This window comes from Hibiscus syriacus, unplaced genomic scaffold (assembly GCF_006381635.1).
Source record: "Hibiscus syriacus cultivar Baekdansim isolate YM2019G1 unplaced genomic scaffold, ASM638163v2 tig00111372_pilon, whole genome shotgun sequence".
Lineage (NCBI taxonomy): Eukaryota > Viridiplantae > Streptophyta > Magnoliopsida > Malvales > Malvaceae > Hibiscus > Hibiscus syriacus.
The window spans coordinates 1,051,208-1,071,757 of NW_024063072.1; the positions used below are offsets into that span (position 1 = coordinate 1,051,208).

Below are 20,550 nucleotides of genomic sequence, written 5' to 3' on the forward strand. Positions count from 1 at the left end.
GTTATTGACTTAAAGATAGAGTATCATAATTGAAACTGAAACCTAAATTAATTACTATAATTAGTAAAATTAGAAGTTCAATAATATAAGTGAGTAAATAGACAAAGTTTAATGGTATATAATGTAATTTTTTTTAAATCAAGACCATTTCACATTCTTAAGCCTAAAACTATTTTGTTATGGGCATAGTTTCAACCAAAACTAAAAGTAGTAAATCACAACGTGATATACGTAGTCTTTTGTATGACTACTTCCAACTGAAAAGATAACCATGTAATGCTGCTCTCTTCTCTAGTTTCTCGTCCAACCAAGAACTCTACTACAGAAATATACGTAATAACTCTTATAAATCTCAAGTTTTACCTTTTCAAAAGAAACAGAGACAAACATAAAACTGAAATAAATAAATAAAAAACCAATAACACCCATAGTTTTACTTTACTAAAAACAAAGAAAATCCAGATTTCTTTTTCCTTCTTCTGAATAAACTGTTCACACACTCCTTTGAAGTAGCTCCCACAATGGTTCAAGCTCAGGTCTTTCTATGGGCATGTGTACTGATATTTGTGCCTGCTAGCATTGTTGCACAAGACCTTGGTGTGAATTGGGGTGTCATAGCATCACATCCTTTAGACCCTAAGATTGTTGTTCAAATGATCAAAGATAATGGCATCAAAAAGGTTAAGATTTTCCATGCTGAAAAAGAAATTTTAGATGCCCTGGCAGGGACTGATCTTGAGGTCATGGTGGGGATTCCTAATGAATCTTTGAAAAGTCTTTCTGAGAAATACAGTGTCGCCCAGGCTTGGGTTAAAGCAAATATCACAGCCTATATGGGTAAAAAGCGTGTCAATTTCAAGTAAGTTCAACCTCAATTTTGATCCATTAACTTCTGCTTAGTTTTTTTTTTTCAATGATTTAAAAATGTTTTGAACTATTTTACAGGTACGTGGCAGTAGGAAATGAACCATTTCTGACATCCTATAATGGAACGTTCACCAACTTAACACTCCCAGCTATGAAGAACGTTCTGAAGGCATTAAACGAAGCTGGTCATGGAAAAGATATCAAAGTATCATCACCTCTTAATGGCGACGTTTACACAACACCTACTTACAAACCATCCGACGGAATATTCCGACCTGACATAGCAGATATCATGGGCGACATATGTGCATTTCTCCACAAAAACGATGCGGCTTTCATCGTCAACATCTATCCTTTTCTTAATCTTTATCAAAACCCTGGATTCCCTGAAAATTATGCATTCTTCGATAACGATGACTCGACTTCTATGGATGATCATGGCGTTAAATATCGTAGTGTTCTTGATGCCAATATCGACACTCTTGTTGCGGCACTCAAAGTAGCCAAATTCCCAGACATACCAATCATCGTCGGGGAAGTTGGATGGCCGACTGATGGTAATGTTTACGCCACCACAAAAAATGCCAAGAGATTCTACGATGGTCTGTTGAAGAAAATGGCGAGAAACGAGGGAACTCCACTTCGTCCAAAGACGTATCCTGATGTGTATATGTTTTCTTTGTTGGATGAAGATCAAAAGAGTATTGATCCAGGAATGTTTGAGAGGCACTGGGGAATTTTTAGCTTTGATGGACAACCTAAGTACCCAATGGATCTTTCAGGGAAAGGACAGAACAAGTCGCTGGTGGGTGGGAAAAATGTGCCCTACATGCAAAAGCAGTGGTGTGTGTATAACGAGGATGCTCCCGACCAAAAGGATTTGAAAGTAAAGGTTGCATGGGCTTGCAATAATACTGATTGCACGACTTTGGTGGCCGGAGCTTCATGTTCAGGCATGGGAATTGAAACGAATGCATCGGTTGCGTTCAACATGTACTACCAAATGTCAAATCAAATTAAAGCAGCATGTGATTTCCAAGGGATGGCTAAGATTGTTAAACAAGATCCATCCAATGGGACTTGTAAGTTCCCCATCATGATTAAAAGTTTCCAGAAAACTTCCACTTCCAGTTTGGCGCATTCACCTCCATCAACATCTTCCAAATCTCACTCTTCATCATCTCCCTCTGGTTCTCCTTCTCCATCTACCTCTACCTCTCCCCCTCCCCCTCCCCCTCTCTATCATTCCCCCCCACTTGTTTTTCTAATTTTTGTGGGCATTTTCACTGTTTGGTTTGCATAAATGTAACCCTTTTTTGAAATAATGAAAATGCAGGTTTCTTTTTTTTTCTCTTTTAGCTCAGTGGAACATTATATTAAGTACAAAGAAACTTTTAAATAGATATTATTAAAATGAATAATCATATATCGTGAACATAATAACATTTAACAAAATTGTTATACTCAAATTCTAATTAGAAAATAAATTATATTTTGTTGTATTCTCTTTGTTGAAGATTAATTGATGATTAAATTTATTTAGTTAATAATTTTCATTTCATAAGAATTCTTAGCGACCAAGTATTTGTCTCTATAAATAGTAGGCATGTCTTAGTTTTTAAAATTACAAAAAATGATTATTTTGGATTGTTTAATTATTTTGAAAATAAGTGATGGATTGATGGAGTATTTCAATAAAAAAACATTTTCTTTACTCTTAAAATTAAGTTTCTAAAGATACTATGGTGAGTTTTATTAACTTAACTTTCATTACGTTTAAATTATAAATAAGTTTTATTTACTCTAAATAAGTTCCTAAAGACAACATGTACTAAAGTGAATTTTATTAACTTCAGTTTTTTTTTTTAACTTTCATTACGTTTAATCTCAGCTTTTGTCATCCTGTTTGAACTGTGATAGTTCAGTGCAGGAGATCAATCCTAAAGTAGTACGTAGAAGATTAAGTTGATACACTCTCCAACAGGGTTCAAAGACATACTTAGCCAGCGATTCCTTGATTTAGTAGCAAATCAGGGATTCAACCTGGGCTTGTTCTTCCATCCAACGTGAAGTCCACCCACTGAGACTTGGGGTCAATGTGAATCTTTAGTAAATAATTTAATATGTTGTAATTTCGTGGAATTTCTAATTATATGGTATTTTAAATATTTTTATGTATGTTTATTTTTTTATCTTTTTAATTATATATTTTAATTATTATTAGAATTGAGATCAAATTGATAGTGTTCATAAATAGAGAGAGAGAGAGAGAGAAATTTGTTAAATTATTTAAAATTAGGACCAAAATGAAAAAAAAATTTAAGAACTAAGAACTAAACATGTTATCATACCAATTAAAAAATACAACATCAAAATTTAATGATAAATGATCAAAACAAAACTGATCAAAAACATTAATGACAAATTTGAATGTTTTTACAGTTTAATAATCAGAACAAAAGCACATTAATGGCTTTTAATCCTTAGTTAAGTTTGGGTTTATTTATGGAATTTTTCTCTCCAACTCGTTCTAATTTACATGTATGTCACGTATACAATATTATTTAGATTGACATGTGAAGTTAATGTTGACATTATCGTTAATACTGTTAAGTGACGATAAAATCATGTGAAAGGTCGAAAATAAAAGCATAATATTTGAAGATTATAAATGAAAATAAAATATTGACACATAAGTTGATGGATTATCAGTGAATGTTATCAGCATAATGCAATGATTTCTCTTATGTGCGAAGAAAGCAAACAAGAAAAGTTGACTATCCACTAATGTGCGAAGAAATCAGCACCATCCTCAATGTCATCAGTTTTGATGCTTCCACTCTGAGCAATGAGTACTCTATACACTCTCTTTGAACAAATTTCACCTAATCTTCGGTCGTTTCCTACTAACCCTTCTACCAACAAGTCCTTGAGCAGAAATTCCTTTTCATGTACCTGCCATTACATTACAATACCTTAAACAAATTACTCAACTTCTTCCATCCGAAAGATAAAATGTTATAATCCACTTGGTAGGAATAAACCAAAAGATGGGAATGGATCAACGAAAGAGGAAACGAAACTTTGTCTTCCGTCCTAGTTGATTACGGGACTTCAACTAAGGAAACCAGTTGAAAAATTCAGACAAGGATAAATGGTTCAACTAAGAAAACAGTGCAAGTTAAAGCATGAACTCTCCTATCACAATTGCCATGCCTTTAATCAGCTCTCTCCAAAAATATTCCACATATTGCAAATCATAGGCCTTATATGCTTCCAAAAGTAAAACTGAGAATCTTGAAAGTAAGAGAGATTAACAAATAATTTTTCTATGGCAAGGTACAGTTGCACCCTCTTAAAGTAGTAAGTTCTTTAGCTTCAAAAATCTAAACCAGCTTAAAACTGAATTAGGAAAATTGGCCACTCATAATGTGTGATCAAATGGAAAAGATTTACGGTATAAGGAGGGCAGTTTGACTTACTGATTTAGTAGGGTCCATGTAAACACGCAAAAGTGATTTCATGGTGGGGTACTTTTTCCCTATGGCAAGAGCAAATCGTGGCTGGACCTTTGGGATGGCAAGCAAGGCTTTTAACCTGCATGTGAAAAGCTAAATCAGCAGTAAAATGAAAGGCGCAAAAATAATGAAATGATTGCAGTCAATACAGGTTTAAAACTAGTTGCAGAAAAAATAGTGAATTGTGGAAATATTTTTCTTATTTTCTTTGTTCACATTAATCTGATACTCATCAGCTAACAAACAAATGGGGGCTAATTCATAATTTCATATTTTGTTTCTGAACAATTATGGCATCACTTCATCAGAATGTAAGCAAGACAGACACTTAATTGGTAGAAACCAAACTCCAAAAAGTTTATGTGCTCCATTAAAGCTGGGAAATAAGTCGTATTACTTTATAAAACCAAATTTTCTTTCTCCAGGATGAACAATCAATGACAAAAATAGAAACAAATCAAGCATGCAAGTGTTTGAGATTTTACTCACCACAAGTTCCCTTTTATTAAATTCTTGTCAATGGAATCCTTAGGAATAAGGGACCCATTAGCACTTACAGAGAGTCGCGTTAACTTCTTTCTGCAAATAAATAAATAAAGTAATACGTAGATACAAAGAATTTTCCCTGCCAAGGTACTGTGATATTTTGAACAGAACAGAACACTAAAATGTGTATCTATAGTGCTTGTCAATTTCACCAAAGAGACCACTGAACTTTTTCTCAATGCAAGCAAATACAGCATACTAGATTCTGAAAAATTAGATGGTATTCTAATTAAACTAATCTTTAGAACTCCTTCAACCATCTAAGAAACCTGAGGAAATCTTCTTTCAGAACACAAATTTACCACAAACAGCACCAGCCTCATGAATTGCTAGCGTAGCAAGGTAAAATATCCTTGTCTCAGACATTCTCATGATTCCGAATGCATGACATATTAATCTTAATCATTGGATAAGGTAAAAAGCAACAAAAGTGGTTGAAAAAGTTTTGTAGCAATTGAAAAGTTATACCCAGGATAACCTTCATTCATCATGCAATTATGTCCATATTCAGCAACAATAAAATTATAAATCCAGCAACACTGAAGAAGGGCCTCTTTTTTTCTCTCTCAATAGCACAATATTTCAATCAAATTCATGTCACCGATATAGGGAGTAAAGTAAACCACTTGTGGAGATTTGTCAGCTCTCAACCAATGGAGAAATATGATACTGGCAAGTGGCAACTACTTGGCAACATTCGGTTTAGTATTGCAACCAGAATAAAAACAATCTGATACAGCAGTTCAAGTAAAGCATCCAGACCTGATGTCCTCAATTTTCATCAGGAGAGGCCCATGTCATTGTTAATGCAGATTAACCTTTGAAATGCAAACCAGTACACTACAACATTGATAAGCTTGCCTAAATAAACTTTAGATGATTGATGAAATAGTACATTCCACTTTAAACCCAAAATTTTAAATATTTTCATAATGAGGGTTGTTAGTTTCCTACAGAAAATGAAGGAACAAGTGCAGCTACCGAAAATGTCAAACAAACATGGTGCATTCAGTTACCAGGTAACCAGAACATATTATGGACTTTAGGAATTACTTAACAAGCAGTAAGATAATCACTATCTATTCACACCATGTCAAACAAGCATGTTAAAGAAAAATATGTAATGGGTCATCCAAATCTTTTTAAACCACCTACTTGATGAGGCCAAGACCTCACATTATGTGACCACAAGACTTAATAATTGTCTCTATGCTACAACCGAACTTGAATTTGTGTACTTTGAAATCCATTTTAAAATCTAGAGTGGTACCTAAATTGGCACGAGGCTAGACTGCATGTCAAACCAACAACATGTTCAGCCAGTTCAGATTCATCTGCACATTGCCTAGAGTGTACCCTGGCATAATATGCAGTCAGCTTTGCCAGCTCCTATAAACAAATTTCACACAGAAAATGAGATAAAAATAAGATATTAAAACAATAAAAAAAAGAAGCTAAAACAACAAGATAATTAGTGCATATGCAGTTAGAAGTTTCACCTCCTCAACTGGCGGATGTCTCCAACCACTATCAATAGCAGGGTTCTTGTAGTGTTCATTTTCCCTAATACATTGCCAAGATACATATTGAATTTCATCTCAATGTTGCACCATCATAAAGTAAGCAACCAAAAAAAATTAATAGCAGTATTTAATTGTAATTTTTTTGTAAAGTTTATGAACATATCCCAGGTCTATACAGTGTATCCAATCTGGAATTTTAATCTGTTTCTCTCTATCAACAATTTCTATCAAGACAGCATAAATGATATCATAAAATCCATTAACTAGCTCATCTTTAAAGCAAACACAGAAAGAAATACAATTTTCCTTCAAAGAAATGGTGCAACTTTGCTAGTAATAATCACATAGGAAAAAAGGAAACATAAAATACTACAACAGGGTAATACAGTAGCCTTCCTAACATGCAAATTACATCCAAAAGGCAGGAATACATAGTCAAATATAGAGGAGATAGGAATTAAAAAACCATTTAAAACAAAAAGGGTAGAACATCCATATAAAGGAAAGTTCGGCAACTCTGACCTTTTGTTAATGTATGCCATTAGCCTATTTGTCAGATAGCAAACTGTATAAGATGAGTATTTACTTCGGACTCTAGAAACGTGATCCAGAAGTGTACCACTAGTTACTAGATCACAAAACTCTGCAGCCTCACAAACAATTAATACATATTGAATCTCTAGTCCTTCAGGAAAAATCTGCAAAAAAGCAGATGATCTATGTCAATAAACAGTTAGTATAGTTTTTTTCTTCTTTTTCTTATGTTCTCTCTCTCTCTTTCTTTTCTTTTTTTAACATGCAAAGAAATTAACAATATCTAACTGAAAAGTAGAAAAAGCAAAACTTTAGATTAAAAGTTATTTTGAAAGTCGGTTGTTTAGCAACTACTTTTGCCAAAAGTTATCAGTAACATACAAAGCAATGCATCTTTCCTACGCTGAATATCATCGAAAAGCTAATTTGCACCTTAGAAGCACAAAACTTAACCAACTCTTAGACGCATTTAGCGGTTAAGTTCGACCTGTAAAGTATAGGGAAGTTTAACATGTCTGAAGTTATAAAGGGTGAGCCCAGCCAACATGATTAGCCAGTTAGGTTATAAGCTACAGAAAAACCAGAGTCTCATGGATGCTAATATGTTAACACCGCCATGCTAAAAATATGAACCAAATTTCCAAGTAAACAAATGGGAAAAGAGAAGAAAATAAGCAGAATTAATTTAAAAGCTCAATGTGACCTTGAGGCCATGGATGGTTAATACAGTATAAATTGTTATGGACAACATAAAAATATCATCTCTAACCCACCAGTGAAAAGATGAATCAAAATCCGACCATAGGATTATCAGTTCACTAAATCCAAGCCACTAGCATAAAATTACCAAGAGATTTGGATGAAGTGTATGAAAGTCAAACTTATTACCTGTGAAATATGTTCGGGAACTGTCATGGTCCATGCAATTGATTTTTCGATTGGATTTGATGTTATGTGATATGTAAGGCCTTTATCAGCAAACCTTGAAAGTAAATGTCCTACATAACAAAGCCAGGGAACTTCTCAGAATATGCAGATGCCAAATATTAGCATGAATAATCTAACATTAATGATGCCCTTACCTCCTATTGACCCTAGTTCAACCACCTTAGTATCAATTTCAGCTACAATAGATTTTAGAGCAAATTTTCCTTTTTCCCATTTCTGCCTCTCTTTCTGCAATTTTTTTAACTCTGCAGCTTCAGCTTTCAAAGCTGCTTTTTGCAACTTCTCTTGCTGCATGTTAGGTTTTGATCAGTTACTTAACCAACAGAAAGTATAAAGAAGATAACAAAGATTTGCAATTAAAAAAGTACTAGCCTCTTTCTTTAGCTTCTTTTCTTCCAACATACGAGTCCGCTCCTCCTTTGTCATCTTATTTTTTACTGTTGCTCCACGTTTAGTAATTTTCTTATCAGCAGCGTTAGCTTTCATTTCTTGATTATGCATTTTTGCATTACCCATCTGCTCCAAGCTAAAATTTTCTTTGTCTGGATCATCATTTACCTGATCAATTCCATAGAACTATACGTTCAATACAGCAGCTGACAATTTATAACTTAAATTTCTCTTGAGTTCTCCAAACTTTTGTTAAACTTATATAATTCAAATAGAAAAGAAAGTTAGGTCTGTGAATAAGCAAGTATTCAGGAGTGCAAGGGGGAAGGGGGCTGAAAACTTGCTAAGATGCATGCAACAATAGCAAACTGGCTTTATTGCAAACAACAATATGAAAAATAAATTAAAAGCAGAAAGTAAAGTAGGAAGGAGTTAAGGAAACATCATGTAGGACCTGAAACTAAAAGTACCTACAACTCAAAATAACCAGAAGTAAAATAAAATGCAGATGGTTCTTAGAGTCTTCAACTTTTCCCAAACAAGTGGGTGTTCAAAATCTTATAATTGTCTACTATTTCCTTTCAACCTCAGAGTTCAAGAAGAGGATTAAGTAACTTCTCCAAAATTAAACTCTGAACCTCAAAATACCCCCCCTCAAATTCATCAATGGAACAGTTTCAGTGCTTCCATGACATTTATAATTGCCAAACAAGGAGAAAAGCATCACTTACGCAATTGAGAAGAAATAGAAAAATGAAATTAAAAAGATGATAACAAATTAACCATGCCACACACAAAAGAAAAACAAATGGTTTTCATTTTATCAAATTATTTTTAAAAAAATTTACCTGAATTATACTTGACATAAGGAACTTTGTGCAGAAAACCAGCTTTCCATGTATTCTACTATCATGAGAAAGACCCTACCTCAACATTAGACTCTACTACCCTCCACAATAAACTTTTTATGTCAATGTTTCAAGTTTCTGGCAGTCTCACTACATCATATCATACACCACTCCAAAAAAAACTGAACTAAAAGGGGAATATCGATAAGTGTTGCTGACTCAAAATTCCAACAAATTTACATAAATGAGTCAGAGGTTCTGGCATAACGCCCAATTGATCAATTAAGAAAAGAAAAAAGAATTTAAATCCCTATCATCCAAGACAATAAGAATATGATATTTTCCTAATGCTAAGGTGTCGAAATTGTCTATGCATATTTCTCGTGTGATATTTTCAATGATGCTATATGTTCAACTTTATTAACTTTTTGAAACACCTATCAATATATTTGCTTAGCACTTGAAATATATGTTTAACCTAATTTCCACACTCCTTTTACTTATGCCTTGAAATTTGGGAAGCAAAGACAGCGACCTATTTGGCTATATCAGAAGCTCAGTAATGCATCATTATCTAATTATACCTCGAAAATTAGATGATCACCATCATCTTGCTCATACAATGGCTGAGAAGAACTGTCCTCCTCACACATATGGATTAGATTAGAACTCCCTGATAAACATAATTATTTAACTTCCATTAATATACAACAAATAAAAACAGATTCCAAACTACTGGATATGCTTCCTTTGGCAATTTTCCAAATCGTAGCACGGTTTCAAGAACCAGAAATCATATATAAATCAATTGCTAGACAACAGTAACAAACCTATATGAGATTCATAATCAAAAAATCTAGAACGCCATTCTAACTCTTCGGACTCATCAATGTCGGAGCCCTTTGATCCATTCTCCTGATCATTGTTCCTTTTAGAACCAGTATCAGAATCATTATCAGATTCCAAACATATCAATCTGCTTATTCCTGTTAGGTAAGGAAACAAAAGTAGAAAGATAAAGGTAAACATTATGCAAAAGGAATAATGATGGAAACCCATTAGAGTTTCTTTTTAACCAACAGAAAACTCTGAACAAAATCAGGGGGGGGATGAGTCAAATATGAATAACTCTGACTCCGACAGAAAAGGCAATTGGAAAACAAAAACTCAAAAAGACCTAAAAGCATCAAATCCAAAATAAATTTATCCAAACTGCTAATAGAATTGAACCTCTTAAGTTTTAACTGCAATAACTGGGGGGGGGGGGAATACACTTCCCATGATTTAGTAAAAGCTTTGATTTTACCTAGTTTTAACTCCGCTGGTTGCTTTTTACTTCTACAAGAAAATGAAAAAAATATACGTGCATATATGATCACATTTGAGCTATATTTCCCAATTTTATCATACACAGTTTTCAGTTTTACCATTTGCTTTTGATTTTTTTGTCAAGAGTATCGCTCAACATAAACCAAAATTGAACCATTTTTCATTCAAATTAAAACAAAAATGAATAAAAAATCCAAATTGCAACCTTAAAACTAAACCAAAAATCAACTAAAATGTAAGCATGTAAAAGGGGAATGTAAACCAGAGAACTTGGCATGTCCAAGCTGAGGCTCCGAAGCCCCGATTGAAGGGACAGCATTGGAACACCCGACGAATGAAGGCTCTGACATCGGAGTTTCGGCCACAAAAGAAGGAGTGGAACCGGAGGTGAAGACGGCACCCAAAGACGGTTTTTGCGGGGTAGGGTCATCGTCGAGAATAAGAACCGGATGTAAATGACGGTCCGGTTCGGTTCTGGGTTTCTTGGAGATGGAAGGGCGTGGGGTGTTTGGGTCATCTCCGTCCGATAGGACGATTGGATCCGACATTTGAAGCTACTGCACGCTGCTTATTGGACTCTGAAAAATCGTAAGATTTGGGAGTTCAGTTTTGTTGTATAGTAACTATAGTTCGCTTTTGGCTTCGAATAAGCGCGGGATTAGTGAAGGGAGATTCAGTTGCGTTTGGTAACGAGGATTTATCTATTCTTGTTTTAGTTTAGTTAGAGCTTTGGGAATCTAATGGTGAAATACAGTTTTAATCTATTTCAAATTTTAAAATATAATCTTTATATTTTATTTTAATGATTTTATATCTTATTTTTTATTCAGACTTTTTATTAATCATTCTTATTTTATCTTTAACTATTAATTTAATAATATTTTAATAAAATTTCAATCATCCAATAATTATAAATTTTGTGTAAAACTAAAATAATTTTATATTGTTTATATTTTATTTTAATAATTTTATATCTTATTTTTTATTCAGACTTTTTATTAATCATTCTTATTTTCTCTTTAAATATTAATTTAATAATATTTTAATAAAATTTCAATCGTCCAATAATTATAAATTTATGTAAAACTAAAATAATTTTATATTATGTAATAGGATCATATCCCTTATTATTACTATAATCTTCAAAAATCGTTAACAAAGATCACTAAGACTTAGGAGTAGGAAAATATAAAGATAAATCAGGCGATTAATTGTAAGTGGATAATAGTGAGTAGGGGTATGCAAATTAATTTATAATTATTGACTGTTATAATCATTATTTTATAGATTAATTAATTGAACAGTTAAAAACAAATGATTTTAATTAGTCAAATTATTAAAAGGGATAGTTAGCAGTTACGATTATGAATTTTGAAAAACAATTACCAACTATTATTAAATTATACACATTTTAAAGAGGAAATATAAGTATAATGGTTGCTTTATGTTTGTTAAAGATTTATCTTTGGAATTTTGATGATATATTGGACTGTTGTTATGTGTTTAACTTTGTAACATGATTAATGATGATTTATCTTGTGTTATGTTGAAATTTTAAACTAATATAATAATATGTAGTATGTGGTATGTAGATGTACTAGTTACTGTATAGTATTTATGTACTTTTCTTCTTCTTCTTTTGAACCAATTATAAAGTTAGTGTTTAGAATTTTTCTATTTAAGTATTTTATGTTAAAACAACTAATATAATATTTATTTGAGATATAATTTTATTATATTAAAAAGAAAAAAGAGAAACGAAAAAAATTATAATATGTTCGATATTAACTTATAATTGAATCGTTAATAATGATTAATCATTAGTAATTAATCGTTTCTTACGTTTAGATTACGGTTAATAAAATTTAATAATTATTATAACGATTAACTAAATCGGTTAAAATAAATAATACGATTAACCGACTGTGAAGATCCCTAGTAATAAGATCATATCAAATGGTTCCTTTTAATCAATCCTCGGTGAATGGAGATTAAGGGTAGAAATGTGAAATTTCCTCTTAGTGGAACCTTCTACGTTTCAGTTCAGGACGCTATGGACACTATTGTGGAACGACTTGAAGTATAAAGACCCTTTGCAGATAAACAAAAGGTAAACTACATAAAAGGTCACTGAAATATGAGTAAGTTTTATGTTCCCACATTGAAGTTTTAAAGATACAAAACAGTTACTAACATTATTATTTTATAACAAATTGGTCACTCGATTGTTAAACATCATTATCTCAGTAACAAAAGGCAAATGTAGCTCGTTAAGCTAGCTTGTTTGGCAACATTTGGCCACACAGGAAGCTAAAATCATTTGCAGGGATCTTTGTCATCTACCATTGGCAACATGAGGAGTTTAGAACAATTGGATGTTGCTTACAATGTTTTTTGTACATTATCGTTCTCTCCAAATTGGTCTGTTCTTCAATTCCCTAGAGGCGTATGAAACGTCTTGGGTCTAACAATCGTTATGAGGACTCTTATCAAATCCTTCTTGCTAATCGTGAAGATGAACTTGAAACTAAAATCGGAACTGGTCCTCCTAAAATGCCTCTAATTCTCGATGGGATAGCTGTTGTGGTTGGCAAGCATGTTCTGCTCGGTAACAAGACCAATACCGATGTGAATAACCACAACAACGATGGTATTTAGTCAGGTTTAATTTTGATGGCAAAACGGTTCGGGTAAACCTTGTAGCGCATATTGTTGATGAGGCTTTTACCAGGGTTAGCGCATGGCTAAAATAGCTTTGTTCATGTTAAAGGTAGCTAATTGGAGGAAGGTACTTCAACAAATGTTATCCTGTCATTGTTGGTGGCAAACTCAACTCTTCCTTTGATACACCACAAGACAACGATGGTCATGGAACCCATATTTTATCGACTGATGGAGGTAACTCAATAGCCAACACAAGTGGTTTTGGGTTTGGTAAAGGGACGACGAAATGAAGGTCCCCTAGAGCTAGAGTAGCGACATACAAGGTGTGCTGGCCATCGGTTGGAGGAGAAGAATGCTTTGGTGCAGATATAATGGCAGTTTTCGATATGGCCATTCATGATTCATGACGGTGTTGACATATTGTCTGTGTCAACACCGTGATTGGCTCTTTTCGTGCTATCAAAAGGGGATTGTTGTGGTCTGGTCAGGTGAAAATTCAGGACTTGTTGATGGTACTATCTCTAACATTACTCCATGATAGATCACAGTTGGAGCCAGCACCATGGTTATGGAGTTTCCTAGCTAAGTTGTCATCGACAACAGTATGCACTACAAAGTTTACCTACTTCCCCTATATCATATCATGCACAAAAGTTTAATTGAATATAATAATAAATGCAGAAACTACGACAAAGTAAACTATAAATTAAGATTTGGTGGTCAATATAGTATAATACTTACTATAAAGAAAGTAAACTATAACAAAAGAAACCTGGGTAATACGGTTTATGAACCTCTTTGATTTTCCCCTTTGACTTTAATTACTCTCATAATTTCTCATTAAAACAATAGTATTTTTTATATGGGAGTCAAACATCGATCAACCTACTATCTCGCATCGCCAAATAGTGTCATATCAGCTACCTTAACATGTCACATCAGTATTCCATTATCTCAGTATCGACGGTTAATGGTTGAGTAACCAATTTGTTATAAAACGATAACTTTAATGACCAAGCCATTATTTTTGAAACTTTAGTGACCAAGCCATTATTGTTTAAACTTCAGTACTAAAAAAGTAACTGACTCATACTTCAATGACAATTTGTGTGGTTTACCCAAGTAAAAAAGGGTAATACTTAATGATTAGGGTTTAGGGTTCTTATGTTTTACAGCCAGAGTTTCGAGTACTACAAAACCAAGCTTTTGCTGATTTGCAGATCAAAAAAATGAGAGGATTACAGCTGCCGTTGAGCCAAACGCAAAGAATACGACTTCAAAGAGCATTCGAAAAGCTACAATCCCTCTCTTCTAAGGCCAATTCCGACGCTTCAGTTACCGTCGCCGATACTATTCCTGTCAACTACGAAGACGCTTTTCTCAAGTACCCCCAACTCCCAAAATTATTCAGTTCAGCTGTATCTTGATTTTATATACAAATAGATTTAACTCTTTTTTCTCTTTTCTGAAAATTTTGAAGGGGGCATGGAACAACGGACCTCAATGGCGAATTGGTGGCAACTGTGTGTGGCGTGGTGGAGCGCATCAACAAACTGGTCTATGTTCGGGGCTTACGAGCTAGGTATTCTAAAAAAAAATTACTCTTCAATCCAAATGCAATTCTCTCCTTTTTTTTTTCTTTATTGGGGAATTTGATTAATTTCAAATGTTAAATCTTTGAGGTACAAGCCAGAGGTTGGGGATATTGTAGTGGGACGTGTAGTTGAGGTAATGTCTTAAAATGCAAGAAAATATTTTCACCATTTCTAGGTACACACGTATCTTGGAAACAAACTCAATCAATTTGGTAGTTCTATAAAATTTGTTTAGCTTTCTTTCGGATTTTTTAGGTTGCTCAAAAGCGGTGGAGATTGGAAATCAATTTCAGCCAAGATGCCGTTTTAATGCTTTCCTCGATGAACATGCCTGATGGTATTCAGGTAACTTGTATATCGATTGTAACTTGTACTACCCTTTGAAGCAAAACTAAGACTAGGATGGATGTCTTAAACTATTAAGTTGCAAGCAGTTAGAATATGTGCTGAAATGTATGCTTAATTAAGAGTTCAGTAATCCTGCTATATCCTAGATTAGCATTTCTGTTTTAGTCAGCCTTCCATCATTTTTTTTATGTTTCAGAATATTCTTAGGATATTATCTGGATAACAGTTATAAGTTTCTGATCTTATGTTTATTTTGGTTTGTTCACACCAGCTCAATGATTAACAATATGTTTTATGTGTTAGTTATTGTTGGATAATTTAAAATTAACTGGATAAATGAAAAATCAGGCTTGAACTTGATTAGCAGCTTGTTATGTTTGAATAAGAAGCAAAGTGACTGCAGGAGTCTCCCTTGACTATTCACATATTTCTGGCCTGATCAACTTGCCGTCGAAAACTGCTAGAGGTTGAGCTGAATTTACACTAATCATAGTGCAAAAATGACCAGCCTGACAATAGAAACAAAAGTGTTTTTTTTTTTTGCTTTTCTTGTAAAAATGGGACTTTTTTCTTCTAGAGGGAGAGTTTTCTTTAACTTGTTACTATGCTATCTCTGGTCTTCGAGTATCTGATAGTTAAAGTGTCAGTTTGTATTAATTTACCATAGTAAGGTTCTGAGTCCTTCTATTGCCTCTTTAGATAGTAGTTCCAATTAACTGAGACTAAATCACCACGGATAAAAGCCAAGTCTATATTTTTGTCAAGTCAGTGAAAGATTGGCTCTCATTACAGACATATGCCACAAAGTCCAACAGTTGTATGTTAAACCTGTGTCTAGTGAGAGGGGAAATGTTTATGATGGCGGCTTTTTGTGTGATATGCTGACTAAACCCTGAGTTTTGTTATAAGTTTTTGCTTCCACTGCTTACAAATTTTATTGTTTTAAATTTCACTATTGATTGTTTTTGTTAGAGGCGGCGAACTGCTTTGGATGAACTAAACATGCGTGGTATCTTTGAAGAGAATGATGTTGTCTGTGTAAGTCCTGCGGCCGACTTATTTGTTTATTGTTTTATAAAGTTCCTATGTGACAACAGATTGAATAAGATGATAAACATCAGTGTTATAGAACATTCTTTTTTTCTCAGGCTGAGGTTCGCAATTTCCAACATGATGGCAGCTTACAACTCCAAGCAAGAAGTCAAAAGTATGGAAAGGTATCTACTTAGAAAATCTTTGTTTATGCCTTCTGCTTTGGCCTTGCTTTCTGTAAAAAATGTGTGTTTGTCTCAAAATAAGCAATATGTGAAAAAAGAATGAGATCATAAGCTTTTTTATGTCACGGTTCATGAAAAAAATTATGAATTGGAATAAATTGAAGGAATAATGCTTTAGCTGTCTGCTTATTGTTTCTTTTTCTTTCCCTCTTTATATTTAGCGAAATTGTAACTTTCTTGCACCAAGAATTATAGAGCTGCAAGGCAAATCTTCATGTTGGAATGTAACCAAATGCTTTAACTTGGTCATGAAAATGTGTGGGATAATTCCACGAAGCATGCTGTAAAAAAGGGAGAAGTATTTAGGTTATTAGGAACTTAACTTTTTGTGATCTAAGGTCTCAAGGCACAAGAAAGGTGGTTGTATATCTGTGAATCCTTTCATACATATGCAATCTTTGCATATAGTAAGCCTTGCCTTAAATTTTGTTTCTTTAATTAGTTTTTTTCGTGCAATACTCAATATGCCTTGCATGTCTATGATATTAAAGCTGTTGCTGATGTAATTCACACTACAGCTTGAGAAGGGCCAATTGCTCATAGTTGATCCTTACCTAGTGAAGAAAAGCAAATCGCATTTCCATCACCTTGAACATTTTGGAATTGACTTGATACTCGGACGCAATGGATTCATATGGGTTGGTGAACATGTCGAAACCAGAGACAGTATGGCAGTGGATCAAGCTAATAGTTCTGAACAATCCATGGTTCTTGAAGAAAAAAACCAAACTCATACCCCTCTAGAGATGAGGCAGAACATATGCAGAACTGCGAATGCTGTCCGTGTATTGTCTACTTTAGGTTTCAGTATGGATGCAGATTTGATCATGGAGACCGTTGAATTGAGCAGCTCATTGAAAATCGATATACATGACATGCTAGGATCAGAGTTTCATGTTCTGGTTGCTGAAAGGGAAGCCGAGCGGAGAAGCTTGATGGGAAAGCGGAGAAGATGATTCGATATTCGGTTGTAAACAGTTCTTGTTCAAGGTAATGTTGCTAATCTTTTCCAAATGTTAGGCAAATGATGAACCTGGTCCAAAATTGTTCCTGTCTAGAATCATTATTCTATGGAATTTTAATGGTTTTCACCTGAGATTGCAAAATTACCGCGCGTTTTAGAAGTTTATGTATATACAAGATCAACACTTAAATCCTCACGAAAATACTTGAAAAGATGTTTTCAAGATAAATTAAATAAGAGTGAACTTCCTAATACTCAATATGATCACAACGTTTAATTTTTCCCCCCTTTTTATAGTTTTCTTCAAACCTTTTAAAAAAGTTGTGAATAAAAATAAAATCAAATTAAAAATTCCCACCATCAATTTTAACTTAAAGAATCAATATTCAGAAAGCTAAATTGAGAATAAGTGTAAAATTATACCACTTGTTTATTTTAAATGTCTAATATTTTTTCCATTATCATTTTAAACTCAATTTTATCACATCTATTAAAAAAATTCATCAACCACTTAAAATATGACACACGGTACATTTATAAATTTTTAAAAAAATTATTTAAAAAAATCTAAAATTTCTTTAAAATCTGAAAAAAAAACCCACTAAAATTCCTAAACTCAAGATCATACTCAAGTGGACATCAATACATTAAGGACAAATGCATTAAAATCACAGTCATGTTAACAACAATGCATTTAGGACAAGAGCATTCAATTATGGAAATTACATTTTAAATCATGTAGACAGATTTATTTAAGAAGAATGCATCCAACCTATATTAACATAAGATGCCTTTAAGACAAACGTATTTTTATATTTGATAAGAACAAACTCATAAAAAAATTCAACCCTTCCATGTTTTTGGACATGAAGTCAAAAAAATTGATGCATTTAAGACAAATGCATTATTTTAAATAAATTGTGTCCAAAATAATTGATAATAATTTTTGTTTTTAAAATACGTAGATTCTAAAAAAATAAGTTTTTTCATCAGTCTAAAAATTATTTTGACAAAATTAATATAATATTCTTTATAATTTTATTTTTATAATCATATTCTATCATTTTATTCAAAATCATAATTTTATATTCAATAAACCCTTATTATTGAAGATTTTGATACCTGTAAAGCTTAGCACACAGTAAAAAATAACCAAAATTAAGTAACCCCAACACCACGAAAATCCAGTAAACACTGTCTAATCTTCCCTCGTTAATATCATCCGGTAACCATCCGGTGACGTTCCTTATCAGATCAACCGCCGTTGCGCTGACGTAGAAAGCGACGCCGACAACAATGGAAATCATGGAAGTCGCTGTGCTTTTCATGGAAACGGGGAATTCTTGATAGTACAACGAAACGTTCCCCGGGAAATGGAAAGCTTCTCCGATGCCAACTACGATGAGTTGAGGAAACAGCCATAAGGCCAGCATTGGCACCACGGCGGCGGTTCCACCCTGCTGGCCTTGGAGGTGGTTTTCGTGGGCTGTTTTTAGCCTCTTTGACTCCACCACGGCGGAGATCGCCATGCTTAGGATGTTGAAAACGTGGCCTGTTCCGATTTTTTGCAAGGGTGTTAATGACCGGCCTGTCAGGTTCTTCCAATTGGGGTAAAGAAACCGGTCCAACAGGGCGATGAAGGTGGCCGAGGAGATTAAAACCACGATCGTAATTGAACCGGCGGGGATCTTGAAATCGGAGCCGAGGTGACGATCCATTGCTAGAGCTTGGAGAACTGTCATGTTGTTTTGAATTGCAATTGGGGTAGTTAAAAATACAGTGCTGGCCCATAATGGGGAAATTCTGACAAGAGTTTTCAAGTCCTCAACCTGTTGAACAGAGCATAATCTCCATGGCTTGGCTATGGATCCATCTGAATTAATGTCTCCTTCAGTTTTCATAGCGGCATTGTTCAAGAACCTACGTGTTATCAATGGAAAAATACAAAGAAAATATATAAATTATATGAGAATTTGAAACTTCCTCTCGGTCCTCTCGGTCCATAAGGAGTAATAAGTATTCATACCTGAAGCTCCGTTTAGGCATTGTAGCAATGGATTTTCCATCTTCATCATTAATCTCATGGTGATAATCCTTGCTTTCAGATGAAACCAAGACTTTCCTCTTTCGTATTGCAGCAACAATCACACGAGCCAAACTCGTGTAAGGGCTTCCTCGAGGCTTATCATGGCGGTAGAAACGATTTCCCAGCAAGAAAATAATAAAACCCAGAAAATTAAACGCTGCACAAATTCCAAATCCAAGTCCCCAACTAATATTATCCTCTACATAGACGATGCCTATTGAACTAACAACACAGGCTGCATAGAATGTGAAGAAAAACCAGTTGAAGAATCTTCCTTGATCTTGAGGATTATCGAATTGATTGGCTCCTAATGTTGCTAATATGAAACGAACCACCCCCAGGCCTATTGATGCCAAGGTGATACCAGAATATAGAACAGCTAAGTGGAGCTTCGATGGACCATTGCACAAGCTTGAATCTGTTTCACAGTGTGGTCTCAAATGGCTAAGTGTTGCTGTTAAGGTTAGAACAATTATTCCCTGGAAAGGTTTACAAAAATGGACATTAGAAATCGTATTTACTGATCTCTGGGAATTAAGAGTAGGGTGTGTATATACCAGTAAAGAGAAGAGTGAAGAGATTGAAACGACATGGAAAGAACCAAGGAAAGAGTCGGCCAAAACAGCTCCAATAATTGGGATCAAATTGATGGAACCGTTGACCACATTGGCTATCTGAGTAGCGTCAATGCTCTTGACATTGAACTCCTCGATCAAATACACGATCAAATTCGTCAGCCATCCCCAACCAGCTATCATCAATCCTGTCAAAGTTGCTGTTGAAACACACCACCAAAGCAGTTTCATTACAGCATGGTTTTAGACATGTTTGAAGGAGAGAAACAAAGAGAGAGAGAGAGAGAGAGAGAGAGAGAGACCTGAAATAAAGAAAAAGGTGACCCAACCGCCACGTTCACGGCCGGAACTTAACATGTGTGACAGTGATTCAGAGTCGCCATTCGTGGAGGTGGCAGTAACAGCTGACTGTTGCAACTGATCCGTGGATGACATTTTGGCTTTGAGGTTTTGGAGATGAAATGGTTTGGGCGAGGCAGTCATTTATAGACTGTTTATATAGTAGTATTGTGTCGTTTATACAGTAACATCACTACGA

General features: G+C 34.2%; 4 protein-coding genes across 5 annotated transcripts; 2 read left to right on the forward strand and 2 right to left on the reverse strand.

Moving 5' to 3' along the window:
• Positions 1-502: 502 nt before the first annotated feature.
• On the forward strand, positions 503-2,170 carry LOC120159766 (glucan endo-1,3-beta-glucosidase 8-like). The gene is made up of 2 exons (XM_039170324.1): positions 503-859; positions 946-2,170. The coding sequence occupies exons 1-2, from the start codon at positions 522-524 to the stop codon at positions 2,168-2,170; spliced, it is 1,563 nt and encodes a 520-aa protein (XP_039026255.1). The 5' UTR covers positions 503-521.
• Positions 2,171-3,603: 1,433 nt separating this feature from the next.
• Positions 3,604-11,114, reverse strand: LOC120159733 (crossover junction endonuclease EME1B-like). 2 transcript variants are annotated; one of them, XM_039170296.1, is made up of 12 exons: positions 10,766-11,114; positions 10,005-10,160; positions 9,759-9,847; positions 8,309-8,494; positions 8,071-8,224; positions 7,877-7,986; positions 6,977-7,152; positions 6,431-6,494; positions 6,202-6,320; positions 4,875-4,964; positions 4,350-4,464; positions 3,604-3,822 (listed from the first exon to the last, which is right to left on the reverse strand). In XM_039170296.1, the coding sequence occupies exons 1-12, from the start codon at positions 11,049-11,051 to the stop codon at positions 3,652-3,654; spliced, it is 1,716 nt and encodes a 571-aa protein (XP_039026227.1). In that variant the 5' UTR covers positions 11,052-11,114; the 3' UTR covers positions 3,604-3,651. The 2 variants fall into 2 exon arrangements, with proteins under 2 accessions (XP_039026227.1, XP_039026226.1); XM_039170295.1 differs by having other exon boundaries at positions 8,309-8,512.
• Positions 11,115-14,396: 3,282 nt separating this feature from the next.
• LOC120159736 (exosome complex component RRP4 homolog) lies at positions 14,397-17,490 on the forward strand. The gene is made up of 7 exons (XM_039170298.1): positions 14,397-14,551; positions 14,648-14,749; positions 14,850-14,895; positions 15,018-15,107; positions 16,083-16,148; positions 16,259-16,327; positions 16,906-17,490. Exons 1-7 carry the CDS (start codon positions 14,397-14,399, stop codon positions 17,341-17,343), a joined length of 966 nt encoding a protein of 321 aa, XP_039026229.1. The 3' UTR covers positions 17,344-17,490.
• Positions 17,491-18,422: 932 nt separating this feature from the next.
• LOC120159735 (protein NRT1/ PTR FAMILY 2.7-like) lies at positions 18,423-20,460 on the reverse strand. Its single transcript, XM_039170297.1, has 4 exons — positions 20,315-20,460; positions 19,995-20,212; positions 19,378-19,916; positions 18,423-19,271 (listed from the first exon to the last, which is right to left on the reverse strand). The coding sequence occupies exons 1-4, from the start codon at positions 20,445-20,447 to the stop codon at positions 18,455-18,457; spliced, it is 1,707 nt and encodes a 568-aa protein (XP_039026228.1). The 5' UTR covers positions 20,448-20,460; the 3' UTR covers positions 18,423-18,454.
• Positions 20,461-20,550: the final 90 nt, after the last annotated feature.

Excerpts from the sequence above, each read along its gene's own strand:
- LOC120159766 (XM_039170324.1), top strand. The coding sequence starts at position 522 with ATGGTTCAAGCTCAGGTCTTTCTATGGGCATGTGTACTGATATTTGTG. Across the intron at positions 860-945 it reads AAAAAGCGTGTCAATTTCAA|GTACGTGGCAGTAGGAAATG; the intron begins GTAAGTTCAACC and ends ACTATTTTACAG.
- LOC120159733 (XM_039170295.1), bottom strand. The coding sequence starts at position 11,051 with ATGTCGGATCCAATCGTCCTATCGGACGGAGATGACCCAAACACCCCA. Across the intron at positions 4,965-6,201 it reads CTAGCCTCGTGCCAATTTAG|AAAGAAGTTAACGCGACTCT; the intron begins GTACCACTCTAG and ends ATTTATTTGCAG. Across the intron at positions 4,465-4,874 it reads TTAATAAAAGGGAACTTGTG|GTTAAAAGCCTTGCTTGCCA; the intron begins GTGAGTAAAATC and ends TTTCACATGCAG.
- LOC120159736 (XM_039170298.1), top strand. The coding sequence starts at position 14,397 with ATGAGAGGATTACAGCTGCCGTTGAGCCAAACGCAAAGAATACGACTT. Across the intron at positions 14,896-15,017 it reads TAGTGGGACGTGTAGTTGAG|GTTGCTCAAAAGCGGTGGAG; the intron begins GTAATGTCTTAA and ends CGGATTTTTTAG. Across the intron at positions 16,149-16,258 it reads AAGAGAATGATGTTGTCTGT|GCTGAGGTTCGCAATTTCCA; the intron begins GTAAGTCCTGCG and ends TTTTTTTCTCAG.
- LOC120159735 (XM_039170297.1), bottom strand. The coding sequence starts at position 20,447 with ATGTCATCCACGGATCAGTTGCAACAGTCAGCTGTTACTGCCACCTCC. Across the intron at positions 19,917-19,994 it reads CTTCACTCTTCTCTTTACTG|GGAATAATTGTTCTAACCTT; the intron begins GTATATACACAC and ends AAACCTTTCCAG. Across the intron at positions 19,272-19,377 it reads ATGCCTAAACGGAGCTTCAG|GTTCTTGAACAATGCCGCTA; the intron begins GTATGAATACTT and ends GATAACACGTAG.